At 40.3% G+C, this 19,485-nt stretch overlaps 1 protein-coding gene across 4 annotated transcripts in view; it reads right to left on the bottom strand.

Annotated features, from left to right (window-relative positions):
- foxj3.L (forkhead box J3 L homeolog) overlaps positions 1-19,485 on the bottom strand; it is a 66,743-nt gene that overhangs the window by 32,557 nt on the left and 14,701 nt on the right. For 2 of the 4 annotated variants that reach the window (XM_018226066.2, XM_018226067.2), the window contains exons 2-3: positions 9,299-9,350; positions 5,842-6,211 (exon numbers count right to left, since the gene is read on the bottom strand). In XM_018226066.2, the coding sequence (XP_018081555.1) occupies positions 5,842-6,211; positions 9,299-9,350 (422 nt within the window). Of the gene's footprint in view, positions 1-5,841; positions 6,316-7,541; positions 7,841-9,298; positions 9,351-19,485 lie in introns of those variants that run through there. The other 2 variants (XM_018226068.2, XM_018226069.2) reach the window with 2 other exon arrangements.

The following is a 19,485-nucleotide window of genomic DNA, read 5'->3' as shown; positions in this document are numbered from 1 at the left end:
AGACTTAGAAGACAAAGGCAAATAATTAAAAGGCTACAGAAAATAAATAATGAAGTCCAAATGAAAAGTTGCTTAGAAAGAGCCATTCTATAACATATTAAAAGTGAACTTAAAAGGTGCACCAATGCTTTAAAGGTACAGTGGGACAATATGGAGAGGCTGCCATTGTATATCAGCTGCCGCCTATAAAACACCAGCATTTTCAAGAGATGCAAAAGGGCAAAGTTCCGATTGTAAAAATGTAATTACAGGAACACAGCTGTCATGAGTCTCTGGTTATTAAAAGCAGTGTCTCCTAAAGTAGTACAGTCTACAATCCACAAAGACAGGTGTTGTGCGTGCTGCCTCTTTCCCTGCCGGTGTGGACTCTTTATTATATATACACCTCTCATTATAGAGCAAACAATACACAGTATATTTATTTTTTATTTTATTTTTTTTAAAGGAGAACTAAACGCTAAAAATTTATATTATTAAAAGTGTCATTTTATATACTGAACTTATTGCACCAGCCTAAAGTTTCAGCTTGTCAATAGCAGCAAAAATGCAGGACTTCAAACTTGTCACAGGGGGGTCACCATCTTGGAAAGTGTCTGTGACACTCACATGCTCAGTAGGCTCTGAGCAGCTGTTGAGAAGCTAAGCTTAGGGGTTGTCACAAATTATCAAGCAGAAAATGAGGTTGGTCTATAAAATAAGCTGTTGCCATTAAGAAGATTATTAAATTCTGATGCTAGTTGCACTGGTTTCTGTGCTGTCATGTAGTAATTATCTATATGAATTACTAATCAGCCTTATATTGTGACATTTATATTCTATGTGTACTGTATATTGTGAGTGGGTTCCTAAGCTCAGTAAGTGACAGCAGCACAGAGCATGTGCACTAAATCAGCAGAAAATAAGATGGGGAGCTACTGGGGCATCTTTGGAGACACAGATCTTTACTGCTAAAGGGCTGTGGTTGCCTTGGGCTGGTACAGAAGCACACAACATAATGTACATCATTTCTAGACTACTTCTTTAGTAAGGCTTTAGTTCTCCTTTAAAGGAGAAGGAAAGGTAAGGTTGCTAAGCCCATCATAAGTCAACATTTTTTTCTTGCACTTTCATTGACAAAGTGGAGGTGTGTTTCTAGCTTACAGAAGCCTGTATGCCCCTAGCTAAGAACACCAGTCAACCATATGTAAAGACATACATAAATATATTCTGTTTGTAATCGGTCAGGAATGCTGAAAAACAAGTTCTGTTACGGTTAAAATGCTCAAATGAATATATGAAATACCGAGAGTTTCCATTTCCTACGCAGGTTGTTGGATATATTGTTTGCACACTGTTGTACTATATTCATGGCACAGAGTTCTAGACAGCTACTTATATCACTGTGTGAAAAACATAGAAACTACCAGTGTGGGTAAAAACAGTGGTAAAAGCTAGCCTTACGCCTTTAGATCCACTCATTTGGCAAAGTCGTCAAGCGAGTGGATCTTTACCGGTCAGATTGATTGTCCCCCCCGCCTCTATTTTCACAGGAGGAAGAAATGCTAAGTGTCTCCCCACGCACTGTATTCCTATGGAAAGCACAGGCACTTCATTCTGCAGCAATGCAAAAAAAACATGGGGCTTGCAACCGGCTCGCCATCTGCAAATGAGCCCTAGGGGCAAATTCACTAACTAAAATTCACCATCGATGGCTTCGCGCACATCGCAACACTTCGCCAGGCGTAAATTTGCCTAGACAGCGCTAATTCACGAAGATCCGAAGTTACGCACAGGATACCGAACGCTGGTGAAATTACGCCAGCGATATTACGCTCAGCAGTTCGAAGTTAGGCTAGTGTTAGCTAATTAGCATACGGTGTGCAGTTAAAATACAATGGCCTTATATGCTGCAGCAAATACATTACACTACACAAGGCCAGGGAACCTTAATAAAATCAAATAAAGTTGTTATAATGCCCTACACATGTGCCCGCAGTATAGTTTAGGTGTCGTATGTTAGAAAATGTAGGGGGGAAGGAGGATACCCCCCCCCCAAAAAAATAACGATCTTTTTCAGTCTATCACCCTTTAAATAGGAAAAAACGCCAGTGTTTTTTGGGACTTAGAAAAATGTTTAACTTTTTTTTTGAGGAACTCCTATCTACTCTATTGCACTTCGCCTGGTCTGAGGTGGCGAAGGCAAGTCTGGCGATAGAGGTAACGGTCAGTAAAATCAAAAATTTTGTGAATTTGCGTAGTAACGTTCTTTCGCCAGACCGTAAATTCGCCTGGCGTAAGAGTGCAAAGTTGCGCCAGAGTCTATCTCCCTGGCGAAATTACGCCAGCAAATTTACGCCAGCTACCGTTCGTAAATTGGCGAAGTGCCGAAATGACGTCACCCTGGCGGATTTTCGCCAGCGTTAGCCACTTCGCCATTTAGTAAATTTCCCCCCTAGGGTCTGAGGCCGAAATCTTAATGCCACGCAGTCCACTTATATTTTCATCAGACAAGTGGTTTTAGGATGATTCTAAAACCAACTAAAATTAAAGAAGCCATGTTTTAATTGCCTTGAGAATTTCAAATGGAACAATCGCTAATTATGCAATTGTATTGCACATAATAAGGTGTGGGTGGCTGGCTTTATTGCATAGGTTTATTGAAGCAAACATATCAAACCACAACTGCATATATCCTGGAACAGGGTAGAAGCAGAATAGAGACTCAATTCTGGGTCCCAACCCATAGGTGAAGATTCACTAATGTAGCTGACCTTATCTGGTGCTTTTTACTTACTAGGCCCATGCAGTATGCAACATATTACAAACAACCTCTGCCCACACACAACATGCTACTTATTTATTTAAAAAACAATTGCTACTTTATTACTCATCTTGCTATTCAGGTCCTCTCTATTCATATCCGAGTATCTTATTCATATCAACGCACGGTTGCTAGGGTCATTTAGACTTTGGCAACCAGGTTGCTGAAACTGCAGACCAGAGAGTTGCTAAATAACTCAAAAACCAAAAATTATTAAAAAAAAATTATTAAAAAAAATAATTAAAACCAATTGCAATAATTTTTTTTTAAATTATTAAAAAAAAAATTAAAAGCAATAGAGAATATCACATCTCTATATTATACTACACATGAACTCATACTACCTCTAACTGTACTTTAATTAGGGCTTTGGTGTAATATTTATTTAGGGCGATTCCTTTAATAAGTCACATATGATGCCTCCTACTTTCCCAAGTTCAGGGTAGCTATTTATCAAAGGTTACTGGAATGTCTGGAAAGGTTTGCATACTTCCAAGCATTCCCCACACTCTGACTCTGGGAAAATAGGATTATATAGTGTTTATCTTCAGAATCTTAAAAGAGATAGGAGATAGCAGCGCTGCAATTCCACTCATTTTCTCTGAAATGCAAATTAAAGTATTACAGTTTACAGATCTTTCCTTTGTACAAAGTAACCACATAACGCCTCTTTAGATATGTACAGAGAGGAGCTAGAAATGTGGTTACTTTGCCCAAAGTTGAACTGGAAATTCACCAGAGACACATACAGCAGCAGAGGGCCTCTTTATTATAGGGCAATCCCATTTTTTAACGACTTTCTTATCTATACCAAGACTGCAGCCAATAAAAAGTTACTGCATCATCTGTGTGCTGCTCCCACAAAACTACATGTCTAAAGCTGGCCATAGACGCAAAGATCTGATCGTACGAATCGAGGATTCGTACGATTTTCGGGCCGTGTGCGGAGAGTCCCGACATTTTTCGTACAGCGGAGATCGGTCGTTTGGTCGATCGGACAGGTTAAAAGATTTCTGTCGGCTGTGGGTAATATCTCTGCATGTATTGCCGATCGTACGATTTTCAGAGGGAGACTGTCACTAGCTTTGGTCGGACATAACTTTCGTACGATTGCTGTCAGGGGCAGAACATCGGCTGATCTGTTCTTTTACTACTTTATTTGATCTGAATGGTCAGTGGCAGGTCGGGAGATGGAAAAGTCCGATCATACGATGATTCATACGATCGGATCTATGGCCAGCTTAAGGGTTAGTTCACACGAGGAGATTCGGGGAGATTGTTGCCTGGGGAATAATCGCCTCAACTTCTGGGCAACAATCTCCCCGAACTGCTTCTTTGTGTCTTCCCATCAGTTATAATGAAAAGCGCTAGAGCACACGCGGCGCAGCGTTTTCCGAAGTCGCCTGAAGTTGACTCACGAGGAAACTTCGGACGACGCCGCGTCTTGTGTGCTTTAGAACAGGAGACTTTTCATTATAGCGGATGGGAAGAGACGAGGAGGCAGTTCGGAGAGATTGTCACACAGAAGTTGAGGCGATTAGTCGCCAGGCGACAAAATCTCCCCGAATCTCCTCGTGTGAACTAACCCCAAGAGCAAAGATTCACAGCAGGCAAATAATTGGGAAGGAACAGCTAACCCATACAGCAAGAAGCCAGCCATCCATTGTGCCAGTTTTAAAGTCATTAGCAAATGTTATTGAAACTGAAAGCAGTGTTACTTTATCCCTTTTCTAAACAAAAACAAAAAAGTTCTGATGATCTGACTCTTGAAACGTAGCAGAAATCAGTGCTCCAGTTCTGTTAATAATACTGCTTCATTGCTACATTGATTTAGGAGCCAAAGCTTTTTCCCTCTTTGAATGTTATTTGTGAAATAATGAGCTTTAAAATACTAAGCAGATGTATATTTTGCCATGGTTCTGCCTGTAAATGGTTAATTCCAATTAGTCTGGCCCTTATACAGTCCTGCACCAATCACTTATTGCTTTAGGTTGTGTATGTGACTGACATAGAGGCCTTGCACATGCCCCCCATAGTATAACATTAACACTGCAATTCAGAAAAAAAAAAATCCCCTACCCCCACCCCACGTAGACCCCCTTGCTTCCTCTCCCCCCCAGCATAGCTGCCCCCAGGAAATGCCCCATAATTATACCTACCCCTCAGTGCAGATTCAGGCATCGGACTTCCACGCAGTCATCTTCTGAGTCTATCTGCAATATTCGTGAGTTTCGGCGCATGCGTAGTTGTCACAAACCGGCAAATTGCTCCCACTGCGCATGTGCCGCTTCACCAGTCTCTTGCCAAGTGGGAGACTGGCGAAGAGGCACATGCGCACTGGGAGCAATTTGCCGGTTTGTGACAACTACGCATGCGCCGAAACTCACGAATATTGCCGAAGCGCTGGAAGAATACACGAAGACCCGGAAAATGGCTGTGCGGAACTCCGATGCCTAAATCTGCGCCGAGGGGCAAGTATAAAGTTAGGGGCATTTCCCCAGGGGGCAGCTATGCTGGGGGGGTGGAGTAGGGTCTAAGTGGGGTGGGGGGGGTAGGGTTTTTATTTTTAAAAACAGTTGAATTCTCCTTTAACCCTTGTTATTAACACAGTAAATATTGTATCTCAAAGTAAAACAAAATCCAAACTATACTAATCTTTCTGAAGCAAACATGTTAGTTTTACCAGTGCAGGGCAACAGTACATTATATTTTAATTACTTTGATACACTTTTGGTTTTTGGTGCTACTGTTCCTTTTAGGAACCAAGCGGAATGCAGCACTTTTTGCTCCCATGGAATGAATGGACTCCAAGTGGTCTGCATTCTTTAGCCATACCTGGCCTAATAACTACCCCTGCCTAACCTAAAGGGATAACCAGTACACAAATTATTGGTCTCCTCCCAACACACAAAATATAATGCCACTGTTAAATCTCACAAGTTAGTAAACCAAATTATTTAAAAGCAAACATAAGTCATGAGAAAGAAAGAAAGAAGTAAAGAGACAGAAAGAAAAAGAAAGATAAAGTAAACACACTCTACCTTCCAGCCACTTCCAGCCTCCTTGTAGTATGGAAAATTATCACAGATCCACTGGTAAATCTCACTTAAAGTCATTTTCCTTTTTGGCGAACTATTGATTGCAAATGTAATGAGGCTAGCGTAGCTATATGGAGGTTTCCCATCTTTGTGCTGCTGTACTTCTTCCTGGTCCAGTGTTGTGTTTGGGTCGAGCAGCGAATTCTTCTTTGGGATTCCTGTTCCATGGCCATGTTGGCTGCAATCAGAACTTTGAATGTCGGCTCTCACTGTGATCTTTGGGAGCCAGTCCATAGAAGTGAGGCTGCTCTCTAGCTCTGAAGTCATTTTGAATGTTCCAAGATACCCTATTTTTTCCCCTTCTTTTTTTGTTCTCCAGAAAAATTAAAAGAAAAAAAAAAAATTGTAATTTTGTATTTCAGTTTCCAGGTATTGCAGGTTTAAGATTTCCAAAATACAGGGTATTCAAAGTTTAGTCTGGAAAAAGAAACCAAACAAGTGGTTATAATAGTAGCAGTGATCACCAGAAAGATGATTTGACCATGTTGTTACATATTGCTTTTGACAAAATGAATTCCATTGAAAATAATAATAAAACTACATGTGCTGGGTGTCATACCTTCACTGATTTAGCAGTTACCAAAAAGAATATGGGCAGTTACCTAATATTTTATATCTTATTTATATAAATAGGGTTTCTTTATGAATAAAAAATGTTTACTCTACTCTGACTGTTGGGTTTTATCGAAAGAAGTGGAGGTCCCTCTTATTTGTGTAGCTGGACACTGAAGGAATGCTCATTGTATATATGTCTCTATTCATTGACAACTACTACCGAATATGTTTATGGCTAGAATGCTCTATTTCATATTCTGAATTTAGCATTTCAACCTAGACATTCAGTAGTGCTGTAACAATAATAACCCAGGCCTTCAAAGTGATTTACAGCAACTCTTCATTTTTTATTTTATTAGGCACTTTTTTGCCTGCCATTGGCAGTGCACATGCTCAGTGTGCTCTGGGCTGCTGTTTTAAAGCTAAGCTTAAGGGTTGATGAAAAGTCTGCCAGGACTAATAACAAGAAGGGGTATCCGTAGGAAAATGCTCAAGGATAAGCGCCGCTGCATCTATTGAAGCAGGGGAACCCTGGAGTAACCACCGCCTCCAGACCAGACGGTAGCTCTAGGCTTTCCACATCGGCCTGCGTCAATAGATGTGGTGTACTTGTGGCCAAAACATCACACACAGACTTCATTTTGACATCAAATAATAATGAAATCCTGATCCCTGTGCAATTGAGTGCATTCTGACATGTCGGATGAAAATGTTTGATAGTCTGTAGGAAAAATGCTAATTGATAAGCACAACACACTGCTCTGTGATATAATGCTATGCAGTAATTCCATACAAGGCTTTCTGCTCTTCAGATGATTAATTAGGTGAAATCCTTATCTGCATTTACATGAACAGAATATAGAAAAAGAGACCAAGGTTTCTCTTGGTTTTTGACACCATGATATGCAAATGTGGCATGGACACTTAATTGAGTCATTACTACTGCACTGTGTCATGTTACAGTCAGAAAGCTTTATTACTCAATTGTAACCATCAAGAATAGTCCAGCAGAGTATTTCTGCCTCAAAATTGGCCACAGAAGGATTGCTTGGGTATAAGAGGAGATATATGTACAGAGAGGAACTTACTGGTGCAGGATAATTAATCAACGAAGAGAGCGATCTATAGTTTTTCAGCAGATATGCCTATAGTCTTTCCAGCAATGTAATACTATCTGCCTCCACCTAAAGCTTAGGATGTCAGTACACCGTCCAGAAAGCAGAAGCTTTGTCAATGCCTGGGAAGCATTTGATGCAGATTTACTGCAGGTACTTAACTGCAATGCAGCATGTCAGTTAGCCACAAATATACCCGTTTCAGCAGTCCCACATTATATACATACATGGTCCAATTTAACCTCCTAGCAACAGTAATAAGGGCAACTGCAGCACTGCAGATTTTCCTAGTCGAAGACTCCTAGCATTAAAGGGTGGGAGGTCACCTTTAGGAATGCTATAGAATGACCAATTCTAGCTTTTGAATGATTTGCCTTCTTCTTCAGACTCTTTCCCGTTTTCAAATGGGGAGGGTCACTGACCCCATCAAAAAAACAAATGTCCTTTAATGCTGTGCATTTATTGCTATTGTGACTATCTTTCTATGAATGGTTGCTAGGGTAATTTGGACCCTAGCAACCAAATTGCAACCTAAAGAGCTGCTGATAAGAAAACAAAATAACTCAAAAACCCACAGATAATAAAAAATGAAAACCAATTGCAAATTGTCTCAAAATATTACTCTTTACATCATATTAAAAGTTAATTTAAAGGTGAAAAGCCCTTTAAGGGGTTTCTGGGAGTAAAGCATCACCAAAATAACAACCGGTTGACTACCATTCTTACTTTAAATCTTCTGTAGAACATATTTATTCAGTTCGACAAGCTTTATTCATGTTAGTTTTTTTTTGTTTTTGAGCAGTAGGACATTGATTCCTAATGTGCAACTCTAGAAACATCAAGCTGTCATCAAAAAATAGGATAATTTATACTTGTCGGGATGCATATATTCACCAATTAATTTTTTTAGCAATTTTTGATCAAACTGTATTACGATAGGTGCACGTGTAGCTACTTATCTGGCAAACAATCAGCTAAACTGAATGGCCAAAGTGGAAAAAATAATCCAATTTGGCACAATGACCAAGCCAAATCTTCCACTTAGCCCATGAGTGTCAGCTTTAAGGGTTCAAGCACACGGGCAGATTCGGGGAGAGTCGGCTGGCGACTAATCGCCTCTTCTGCGGGGCGACTATCTCCCTGAACCGCCATCCCCCTGCCTGCTATAATGACAAAACACCAGAGCCAATGTACTCGCAGTGCTTAGATTTCTGAAGTCGCCTGAAGTTTCTTAGTGAGACAACTTCGGAAATCGAAGCGTCGCGAGTGCATTGGCGCTGGTGTTTGTAATTATAGCAGGTGGCAGGCAGTGGAAAGGCAGTTGGGGAGATTGTCGCCCCACAGAAGAGGCGATTAGTCGTCAGGCGACTAAATCTCCCCAAATCTGCCTGTGTGCTTAAAACCTAAATTTGATTTCTCTTCTTACACTGTTTCATCAGTGTCAGCTGAACTGATTAACTCTTCACACAATGAATGGATTTAGCATGCACACTTGAAATGAAAGAAAAACAAATCAACCCATTTTTTGTCAATGAAGGAAACTTGCAGCATCCGTCACGAGCTGCCCTTAAAAGGGTTGTTATGGTTTAAAGTGAGGAAGCCACACTCTCCCTTGTACATGGCATAGTATGATTCTGGAAGCTGCCATATAGAATAGTTTTCCCAGCATATAAAAGCATTTCTTAGATTAGACCTTGAAAAAATATAATAATAATAAAATAAGCCCTTACCTTTTATGTATGGTCCTGTGTTCATGTAAACCCATCTGGACAGGAAAGAAGTCTGTGAATTAAAATAAAATAACATTTCACTTTGGCTTTTGTCCTACATGGCAAAATAACCCCCAGTTCAGAAGCCATTTCTGTTTCATTCTCCCACACTGCCACCTTTCAGCTTAACCACAGACTCAAACAACTTGATAAGGGCGCACAGGGGTGGCCTGAACCACGATTTCAGGCAGAAAAGTGCTGGTGCTTTCATACATATCCAATTCAACTCAATGGAAGGTGTGTGTTTTGGGGTCCTTCTACACCAACTACAAAAAAAAGCTGTCCCATGTTATATTATGCTTAGGCTAATGCATCCCTGACTCGTGGCTAAATATGCCACATTTTATATACTGAACTCATTGCACCAGCTTTAAGTTTCAGCTTCTCAATAGGACTTCAAATTTGTCACCATCTTGGAAAGTGTCTGCAACACTCACATGCTCAGTGGGCTCTGAGCAGCTGTTGAGAAGCTAAACTTAGGGGTAATCAGAAATTTTACACGCAGAAAATAAGGTTTTGTCTGTAATATAAGTTGATGCTACAGGGCTGATTTAATTCTACTGTCATGTAGTAATTATTAATCAGTCATATTGTGACTTTTATATTTTATATTCTATGTACAGTATATTTTGAGTGGGTCCCTAAGCTCAGTAACTGACATCAGCACAGAGCATGTGCAGTGAATCAGCAGAAAAGAAGATGGGGAGCTACTGGGGCATCTTTGGAGGAACAAATCTTCCCTGCTAAAGGGCTGTGGTTGCCTTGGGCTGGTACAGAAGCCCAAAACATAATGTATAACATTTCTAGCCTCCTTCTTTAGTTAAGCTTTAGTTATCCTTTAAGGGTAAGGCCACACTGGGCGTTTCGGGTAGATTTGGTCGCCTGGCGACTAATTGCCTTGTCTTTGTGGCGACCAATCTCCCCAAACGCCTTCCCTTACTCTGCGCCGGCTAAAATGGAAAAAAAACGCCGGCGCTAATCACACGCTGTGATTGGTTTTCCAAAGTCGCCCAGGAAAATTTTGGGCGACCGGTCGTCGCAAAGATGAGGCGATTAGACGCTAGGCGACCAAATCTCCCCAAAACGCCCAGTGTGGCCTTACCCAAAGCCTACATTGCTGCAATTTACCTATAGAAAAAAAGACCGCAAATATTTTTCCTGGCCTCACCTTGATCGTACATGACAATGTAACCAGTGTCGAGCATAATATATGGGGATTTTGTACAAGCAGTTGTTGCAATGATCTGTGAGAGCGCTAGGGATATTGACACTATGCATTTACAGCTGGGATTTGTCAAGCACAAAAAGCACCCTTTGTAAATCTCAGAGTTCAATGTGGGCATTTATTGCAACAAAGTAATGTAAATACTGCAAAGTAAGCTGCTTGTACTGTAACGGGCATTGTGGGAGACCTCAGAGTTTCTTCTAATACTAAGTATGCCGGTGATTCATTATCTCTGCAGAAGCACACGCAAGCACATTATGCAAAATGAGTGGACGCTGAAAGCAGACATACTGCATACACAGTCAACATAAAAACCCTTCTGATTTATGACCAGTTAATGGCAATGTTGCTACTTATGTCCCTGAAGGTTAACTTAGTCAAGGCAAGCAATACGCCAGCTACCACTCATGTACAGATCAGTATCTGTAGATAAGGGATACTCCTCCATAGATAAGGCATCTGTAGATAATGGATACTCCTCCATAGATAAGGAGATACGGGATAGATAAGTTAGATAAGTAATACTCATCTACAGATGCATATATGTAAATAAGGGGTTGGTAGAAAAGGGATACTCATCTAAAGATAAGTATATGCAGATAAGGGATCTGTAGATAAGGGGATGTACTGTGAACACTTAAGAGATTCCCCCAAGAAAATCACTTATTTCAATGCTCATCATTTTAACAAAAAAGTGAAAAACTATATTTAGAGCATGATACTTTTATTTAACTGGAAAGAAAAGGAACACCAAAACAATTTCAGTTTTAAAAGAATGACACAATAATGTACTGTTGCTCTGCACTGGTAAAATTGGAGTGTTTGTTTCAGAAACTCGATTATCGTTTATATTAACAAGCTGCTGTGTAGCCATGGGGGCAGCCATTCAAGCACAGGATACACAGTAGATAACAGATAAGTTCTGAAGAATCCCATTGTATATTGCAGAGCTTATATGTTATCTGTTGTGTATCCTGTGTCTTTGCTCCTTTTTCAGCTTTAGGGCTCTTACAGACGAGCGTTTTTACCTGCACTCCGGTTTCATGCGTTCAGTTGCAGGGGAGCGCAGGAGTAGATGCACTGAATTCTTTTCAATGTGGCTGTACTGACACAGACGCATGTAGGCGTCGAACGCAGGTTGGGACGCAGCAAGTTGTATTTTTCCTGTGTTCGTCACTTACATGCGTCTGTGTGAGTACAGCCTCATTGAAATTAATTCATTGTGTCTACTCCTCCGCTCCCCTGCGGCTGAACGCATGAAACCAGAACGCAGGGGAGCGCAGCTAAAAACGCTCTAAGAGCCCTTAAATAGCTGCCCCCGTGGCTACACAGCAGCTTGTTTATATAAACTATAGCAGAGTTTCTGAAGCAAACACACCAGTTTTACCAGTACAGAGCAACAGTACATTATTATTATTTTCATTACTTAAATACACTATGTTTTGCGGTTACTGTTCCTTTAACATATCACAGTCAGCTGATTCAGATCCATTCACCTAGTAAGGATCCCAGTGATCATACTCCGACAAATGTCCCCAGTTTCGGTCCCAAGTTTAAATCTAGCACAGACTCACAATGCCAATATTGTCTTTGTAAGAAGAGTCAAACAAATCTCGTGTTCTTTTTCAAAATGAGATCAAAACCCTGCATTGGATCCAAACACACTACCCTCTGCATTAAACACATTTAGGGAAAGTGATCTTTGTACAGATATACAAAAATAAAAAAAACTGCCTCTATATAAAATGCTTTTTACACTTAGTGTCCAACATCAGAGGCGTAACTGGTGCAGGTCACACAGCTTACACTTACACACATTTCCATCCCTGCCAGGAATCACAAGCCCACACTGAAGGGCTCTCCCTCAAAATCCCTCTTCCTGGAATTCTGGCTGTTTACAGTATCTTTTTACGCAAGTTGAATCACCTGCAGTCAATTAAAGCACATGGCACCCAGTCCCTGTTACAGCAGGTGAAAGCAATTACAAGTAAGGGGAACAGAGTGTCCTATAGTGCAAGGAACGGGCCAATAACACCAATGGCGTGGGAGATTTATAATGGTGTAAGCACAATCCTTTACTGTACTGGTGAGCACACAAACACACAAAAATCAAATGTATTATGGGTTTTATGCAAAGTCAGCTTTATGTTACCTCTGTAATAAAATCTGCTGGGGCCTAATTGGTTGTGGCGCTATTCAGTAATGAGCTGAACCGAAAAAAAATTCAGTTTCAACTGCATCTCTGTTGAGATCTACATCATCAACATCTGATTGACGCTGCGCTTTACTTGTAGCTGATTAAAGGAACAGTGACACTAAAAAAATTGAAAGTGTTTTAAAGTAATGAAAATATTATGAACTGTTGCCCTGCACTGGTAAAACTGATCTGTTTGCTTCAGAAACACTACTATAGTTCATATAAACAAGCTGCTGTGTAGCCATGGTGGAAAATGAAAAAAGACTACGGTATATAGGATAGGCATAGGATAAATAGTAGAACATCTATGTTCTACAGAGCTTGTCTGCTATCTGCTGTGTAACCTGAGTCTTTTCTCCTTTGAATGGCTACACAGCAGCTTGTTTATATCAACAATAGTAGTGTTTCTGAAGCAAACAGCAGTTTTACCAGTGCAGGGCAACACTGCATTATATTTTTAATACTTTAAAACACTTATTTTATGATGTTACTGCTCCTTTAAGCAAAGTCACAAGTGGAAAAGCAATAGGCTATTCAGGGAAGCCTAGGTGCACCTATCCAGAAAAAGCCCAGAGTACAAAGCATTTCTCTGCCTTGTATAAGGTCACGTTATTTGAAAAGATGCAGTGACATATAGGAAGGTTTTGCTACTCATTAAAGAATGACATTTGAAAGTAATGATGAGTTAGGATAGCCTTGCACATATTTGTCATGTTCAAACGCAGAGACATACAATGTTCAATAGAATAGCATTTAAAGGGATTCTGTCATAGGAAAGCATTTTTATTTTTTTTCTCCAAAACACATTAGTAAATATTGCTGCTCCAGCAGAATTTCACACTAAAATCAGTTTCCCAAAAGCCAAATAGATTTCTTTATATTTAAGATTGATATCTGACATGGGGCCCAGGTGCCGCCAGACATATGGCTCTGATAAACTTCAATCACTCTTTACTGTTGTACTGCAAGTTGGAGTGATATCACCCCGCTCCCTTCCCTCCACAGCAGTCCATCATCAGAACAATGGGAAAGTATCAGATAACACTTACCTGACACAAAATAACAGCTCCCTGGTAGATATGAGAATAGCACTCAGTATTAAAAATTATTATTTGTAGTGTAAACAATGTAATTTAGAAACAATTTAATTTAGAAAAAAATAAGGGGGTACATAATTTGTTATAATACACAAGTTTCAGCAAGTCATGCAGCAGAAATTACATCGCTAAGCACCAATCATATAAGATATTTATATTAAAGAGATACTGACACCAGAAATTAAACTTTTTTTAACATCTATGATAATATTGCCTTTGAAAGCTACATTACATTACCTGTCTGATGCCCCATGTTCCTGTATGAGGCGGCTGCCATATTAGTGCAGCAGAGTCTGTTAGCATTTTAACTGACAGGCTGAGATGGGACAATCAGGTTGGCCAAACAGTCAGGTTTAGAAACTTCAACTAACAATTACTTACAAAAACTAACAAAAAAGATCAACATGACCTATAGGTAACTTTTAATGTACATTCATAATTTAAAAAGTAGTTTTTTAGTGTCAGTATCACTTTAAGATATTCATGTCTTTTGTATATTATGTGTAGAATATGTGTCTCAGCAGAATTAAAGAGGAATTCCTGTTCCTTAATGCAAATTTGTAAAAGCACTAGGTCAGCCTCAATGTACTGCAGTGCAGTAAACAATGTCACCGAATGCCATGTTATTAGGGTGATAAAGAGCTACTCCTTATTTCAGGTTTCTATTTAGTCTTAAAAAAATTGTTTTTTCAATCCTATGGCTGGCTCATTATCACCCTAATGACATGGGATTATTTGACATCTCTGAGATCAATAGTAAAACCTCAATTTTACATACTATGTGGTTACCTTTCATAAATAACAAATAAAACATTAAATGAGAGCTAGTGTATTACATTCATTTCCATTACTGTACACATCTATATGTATATGTATCTGTATTCAGACATACATAAAACCATATTATTTGGAGAGCAGTGTTTTATGATTAATTACTATGGAATTCTCCAATTTTATGCCAACAGTCTGATGGGGGTCAACCTTTTATATACATATGTCCCTGAAAAGCACATGTAAGGTGGCCATAGACGCAAAGATCCTATCGTACGAATCGAGGATTCGTAAGATTTTCAGACCGTGTGTGGAAAGTCCCGACATTTTTCGTCCAGCGGAGATTGGTTGTTTGGACAGGTTTGATTTTGTCCGACTGATCCCGCCGGAGCCCATTGCGCTCTCATCGTAATCTGATCATTCAGCCAAAGGGCCGAACATTCAGATTACCCCCTATATAGCCAAGTCCGTTAGTGGCATATCGGGGAAAGATCGGCTCGTTTGGCAATGCTGCCAAACGAGCAGATCTTTTCATCTATGGCCACCTTTAAAGGGGACTATCGCGAACATTTTGATTTTCACGAGTTCCCCATTAAATTAGTTTTAGTCTAGAAGCATAAAACATCACGTCACTTTTTTTTTTACTTTTTTTTTCGCCTGTTTGTGTCACCTGAATGTAAAATGTAACACACATTAGCTGCACAACCCTCTAGGCCAAACAATACTGTTTGTTTTACGGCATGCTGCTCACTAGATAGGGATGCGAGAATAGGAAGAAATGCAAATTTTAATGCAAGCGGGGATTCCTCCATGTAGAAGCATATCAACAAAAAAAGTTCACCATAAAAAAAGAAAAGAAATCTGCAAAAAATGGTAAATGCACCCTAATTAATTTTCGGTATTATTAAACTGTATTTACCGCCAACTAATTCCCTACTTCGGCGTCGATGAGGAAATATCATTCAGTGTACAAAGAACAACCATTCTCAGCATATTTTAACACACAAGTGGGAGCAAACATGTTGCTTGCTTTGGGCACTCTCGGTATTTAATGACGTAAGTGTGGGAGCCAACACATTTCTTCCTTTAGGGACTCTTCGTTGGCAGCAAGAGAACAGCACATCAAGTGTTCACAAATAGACAGGCCACTCTCCTGCAGCTGATAGAATAAATGCAGCTTTATATAAAATTCTCCTCTCCATAAAATCTGAATGTAGTACCAAATCCCCAAATGCACTCATATCTGCATATAGTATATCACAATAGTAAGAGTGCACGTGCAAGGTCAATCATACCTTGAAATATTATAGTCTCGCATAAATGCAGTTCATGGAGCTCTGCCCACTTGTACAAGTGTGAAAGTAAAAAAATGGTGCAGTATCTCATACATTAGCTGCATTCATGCAAAACTGCATATTATGGAAAATATTGCCTCTGGCAGCAAAAGATCGACAACAGTTATATAGTGTCACGGCCTGTGCCTTTTGCTCTGGTCTTTTTTGATGGGTAGAATAGACACCAGTGGACCTTGCTATTGGCCGTTGCTAATAAATTGTCCCAGCCTGCATCCAAATACAAGCTCTGTTGCTGCAGAGTTGAGAGGTAGGATGGGGTAATCTGCTTTCCCAGCAATTAGCCCATGCGACAACTGCAGTAAAAGGGGGCGGCCTAAGAACAGCACCGGACCTGGATACAGCCCTGAGAGCAAAGCTTAATGCACATTGGAGCAAGGGAGCCTGTTGTACCAGTTGTATTCGATACAATTAAAGGATATGAGAGTCACAGTCACCTAGACGCCCCGTAGCTTGTGCAAGTTGCACCTATTTGCATGCAATTTACTAACTGGGGCAAATTTCAGTTCCCTTGTTTGATGCTAAATTTTTCATTGGATTGAAATAGGTGCAATTTCACTTAGGGGTTATTTACTGAATTTCCAATTTTTGATTTTTTTTTGCTTTTTGAGGCAAAACTCAATTTTTTTGTGGAAATTATTTATTATACCCCGATGCTGCAAAAAGCCCAAATCTGAAAAACCGCCATGTCAGATCTGTCGAGGTCCTGTATAAAGCTGGCCATAGATGTTGAGATTTTTAAAAGATCAGAACCTGATCATGAGACCACGATCTTCTCAGAACGATGGTACGAATTGTCCATCAACTAAAAAGACCAATTTGCCAGGAAAACAAAGGGGAGCTGCCTGCTTGGCCCTGCAAACATAGATAGATTGCACTGGGACCGACAAAGATTTTTTGACCTGGACGATCAATTTCCTGACAGATGTCGGCCGAAAAATCGTAAGATGTACGATCGTTCGAACCCCACTAACCGCACGATAATTTCGAAGGATTGGTCGGGCATCCCTAAAATCGGTCGTTCGGCAAGAAGAATCGTCGCGTCTATGGGGAGCTTGGTCTAATGGTCGATGCTGGGTTTAGCCTGAAAATCCGGGAAAAAAAATTGGATGATTCAGGGTTTTTTTCCGGATCCGATTAATTTGAGTTTTTTTAATTAACAAATAAGGTCAAGTCTGGTTGTGTTTTTTTTTTTAATAATGAGATAAATTTGGAGTTCATTAAATAACCCCCTTTAACTCTGGGAAAGAATGTTGCATTGTATGTATAAAATATTGGCAAATTGGGCCTTTTCTTGCAACATGCAATCATATAGTACATACGCTCTAAAATATTAGCACATCTGAACATTATATAAAGAGTTCTGAAGAGACATATGTTGATTTAAGTATGGGTGCCCTTAGTGGGTTTAGTTGAAAATGTAACATGTTGGCAAAAACAAACAATAAGCCAAATAATGATATAGGCCCATATAGCTGAATACTACGCAGAACATTCTGGATCTGACACAGACATTGAACAGTGCACATTATCTTTGTATTTACCTATCGTATACATATACCCTTCACACTAACAACCGGAAGTCACACAAAATTATTAAAACACGAGTAAAATAATAATTCCTACCTAGTTTTTCCTTATACAAACCTGTCAAATGTTTTGTAGCAGGTAGAAGCAGGTAGAAGCAGCATGCTAAATTGACTCGCTACACCTGTATCACTTCTCAAACTATGCCCTGCCCTGAATCCCCATACAAGGTTGGCTTGTACATTCCTAGACTAGGGAAAGCGTAGCACAAGCACCCCGTTTCGGCACACACAAAGGGGTTCCATATTTTAGCATTACTGTACAGGGAAAGTGGATTAATAAAGAAGAACTAAAGCTTATAATAGTTAATGATCCATGTTTTTAAAGTTGTGAACAGCAGCTCCCAACTTCTAATCTAGTGAAGCCATGTTTTCTGCACAAGCAGGGCCGATCCTGTGCATTTCGCCACGAGACGGGCTTCGTTTTGCCGCCCCCCCCCCCCTTCCCCACGGTACTCACTTTTCCTGACCGGGACGGGGTAGGGGGTCCACGTCGCTAATGCAGAGCACGCAGTTGTGCGCTCTACATTAGAAGAGCCGAATTTCCGGGTTAAAACCTGTAAATTCGGCTCTTAGTTACCAGGAGCAGCATTTTTGCCGCCCCTGGTAACCAGGGGGGTGCTGCCGCCTGAGGCGAGTGCCTCAACTCGCCTCATTGGCGGAGCGCCCCTGTGCCCAAGGCGACCCAACCGGTCACTTCCCCCTCCCCAGCATGTGCATGTGCATAAATGCGCACTTGCGTGCCTGATGTAGCTATGAGCGCCAGTGGGGGAATAGGCAAAAGAAGAGGTACATGCTTGGCGCCCCCACTTTCGTTGCTCCCTAGACATATGCCTTTTCTGCCTACACCTAGTTCCGGTTTCTCCATAACCGCCTAAAATACACAAGCAATTTTAAATTGGCCCCTAACAGTATAGAACAGGGGTCCACAACCTTTTTTACTCCTGAGCCACATTTAAATTTTAAAAAAAAAAGAGTTGGAGACCAACACAAGCATGTAAATGTCCATGGTGATGTTAAATAAGGCTGTGATTGGCTGTTTGGTAGCTCCTATATGGAGTGGTAGCCTACATGAGACTCTGTTTGGCAGTACATCTAGTTTTTATGCAACCAAAACTTGTCTCCAAGCCAGCAATTCAAAAATAAGCACCTGCTTTGAGGCCACTGGGAGCAACATCCAAGATGTTGGTGAGCAACATGTTGCCTGTGAGCTACTGGTTGGTGACCATTGGTCTAGAAAAATGGATCTTTGAACCAGATGCTTTATGATCTCATTTGAGGATCAGCCTTTGGTCAGGTTTCCTTTTGGCTCATACCACAGCTATAGAAATATTGCTCCGTCAGACATTGAGTCATAGTTCCAAAAATATCTAACACAGCAAACAAGTGTTCGAACCAAATGCCAAGTTAATGGACCTTAAAGCTAGGATTCTACGAGTATCCAGGAGAACAAATAGGCATTCGTCACAAATTTGGCCGCTACCCGCTTTTAGGTCTCTGGGCCTCACAGTCTGCCAAACTTAAGGTAAAAACACATCGACAATTTACTGGAAAAAAAAAAAAAAAAAAAAAAAAAAAAAGAGAGAGTACAACATTTGTTGAGCTTGCGGGACCCATGGGAATACAATGCAAGTCTATGGGACATGTTATCCAGAATGCTTGAGACCTGGGGTTTTCTGGATAACGGATCCCTCCATAATTAAGTCTACTAGAAAATCATTAAAACAATGGATCAAGTTCAAGGGACTGTTTTAATTAATATTACATAGAAAAAGCAAATCAATTGGATAATATGGAGTTAACCTTTCCGTAATAGAGATCTTTCTGGATAACATGTTTCCAGATAACGGATCCCATATCTGTATTTTGCCATCTACCTGCCACAAACTGGACACCACACCATTCTGGCTTCTTCCAATA

The sequence above is a fragment of the Xenopus laevis genome, chromosome 7L (assembly GCF_017654675.1).
Source record: "Xenopus laevis strain J_2021 chromosome 7L, Xenopus_laevis_v10.1, whole genome shotgun sequence".
In the NCBI taxonomy this organism is placed as follows: Eukaryota; Metazoa; Chordata; class Amphibia; order Anura; family Pipidae; genus Xenopus; species Xenopus laevis.
The sequence above is the reverse complement of the archived record's forward strand: the minus strand, read 5'-3'. Positions and strand labels throughout refer to the sequence as shown.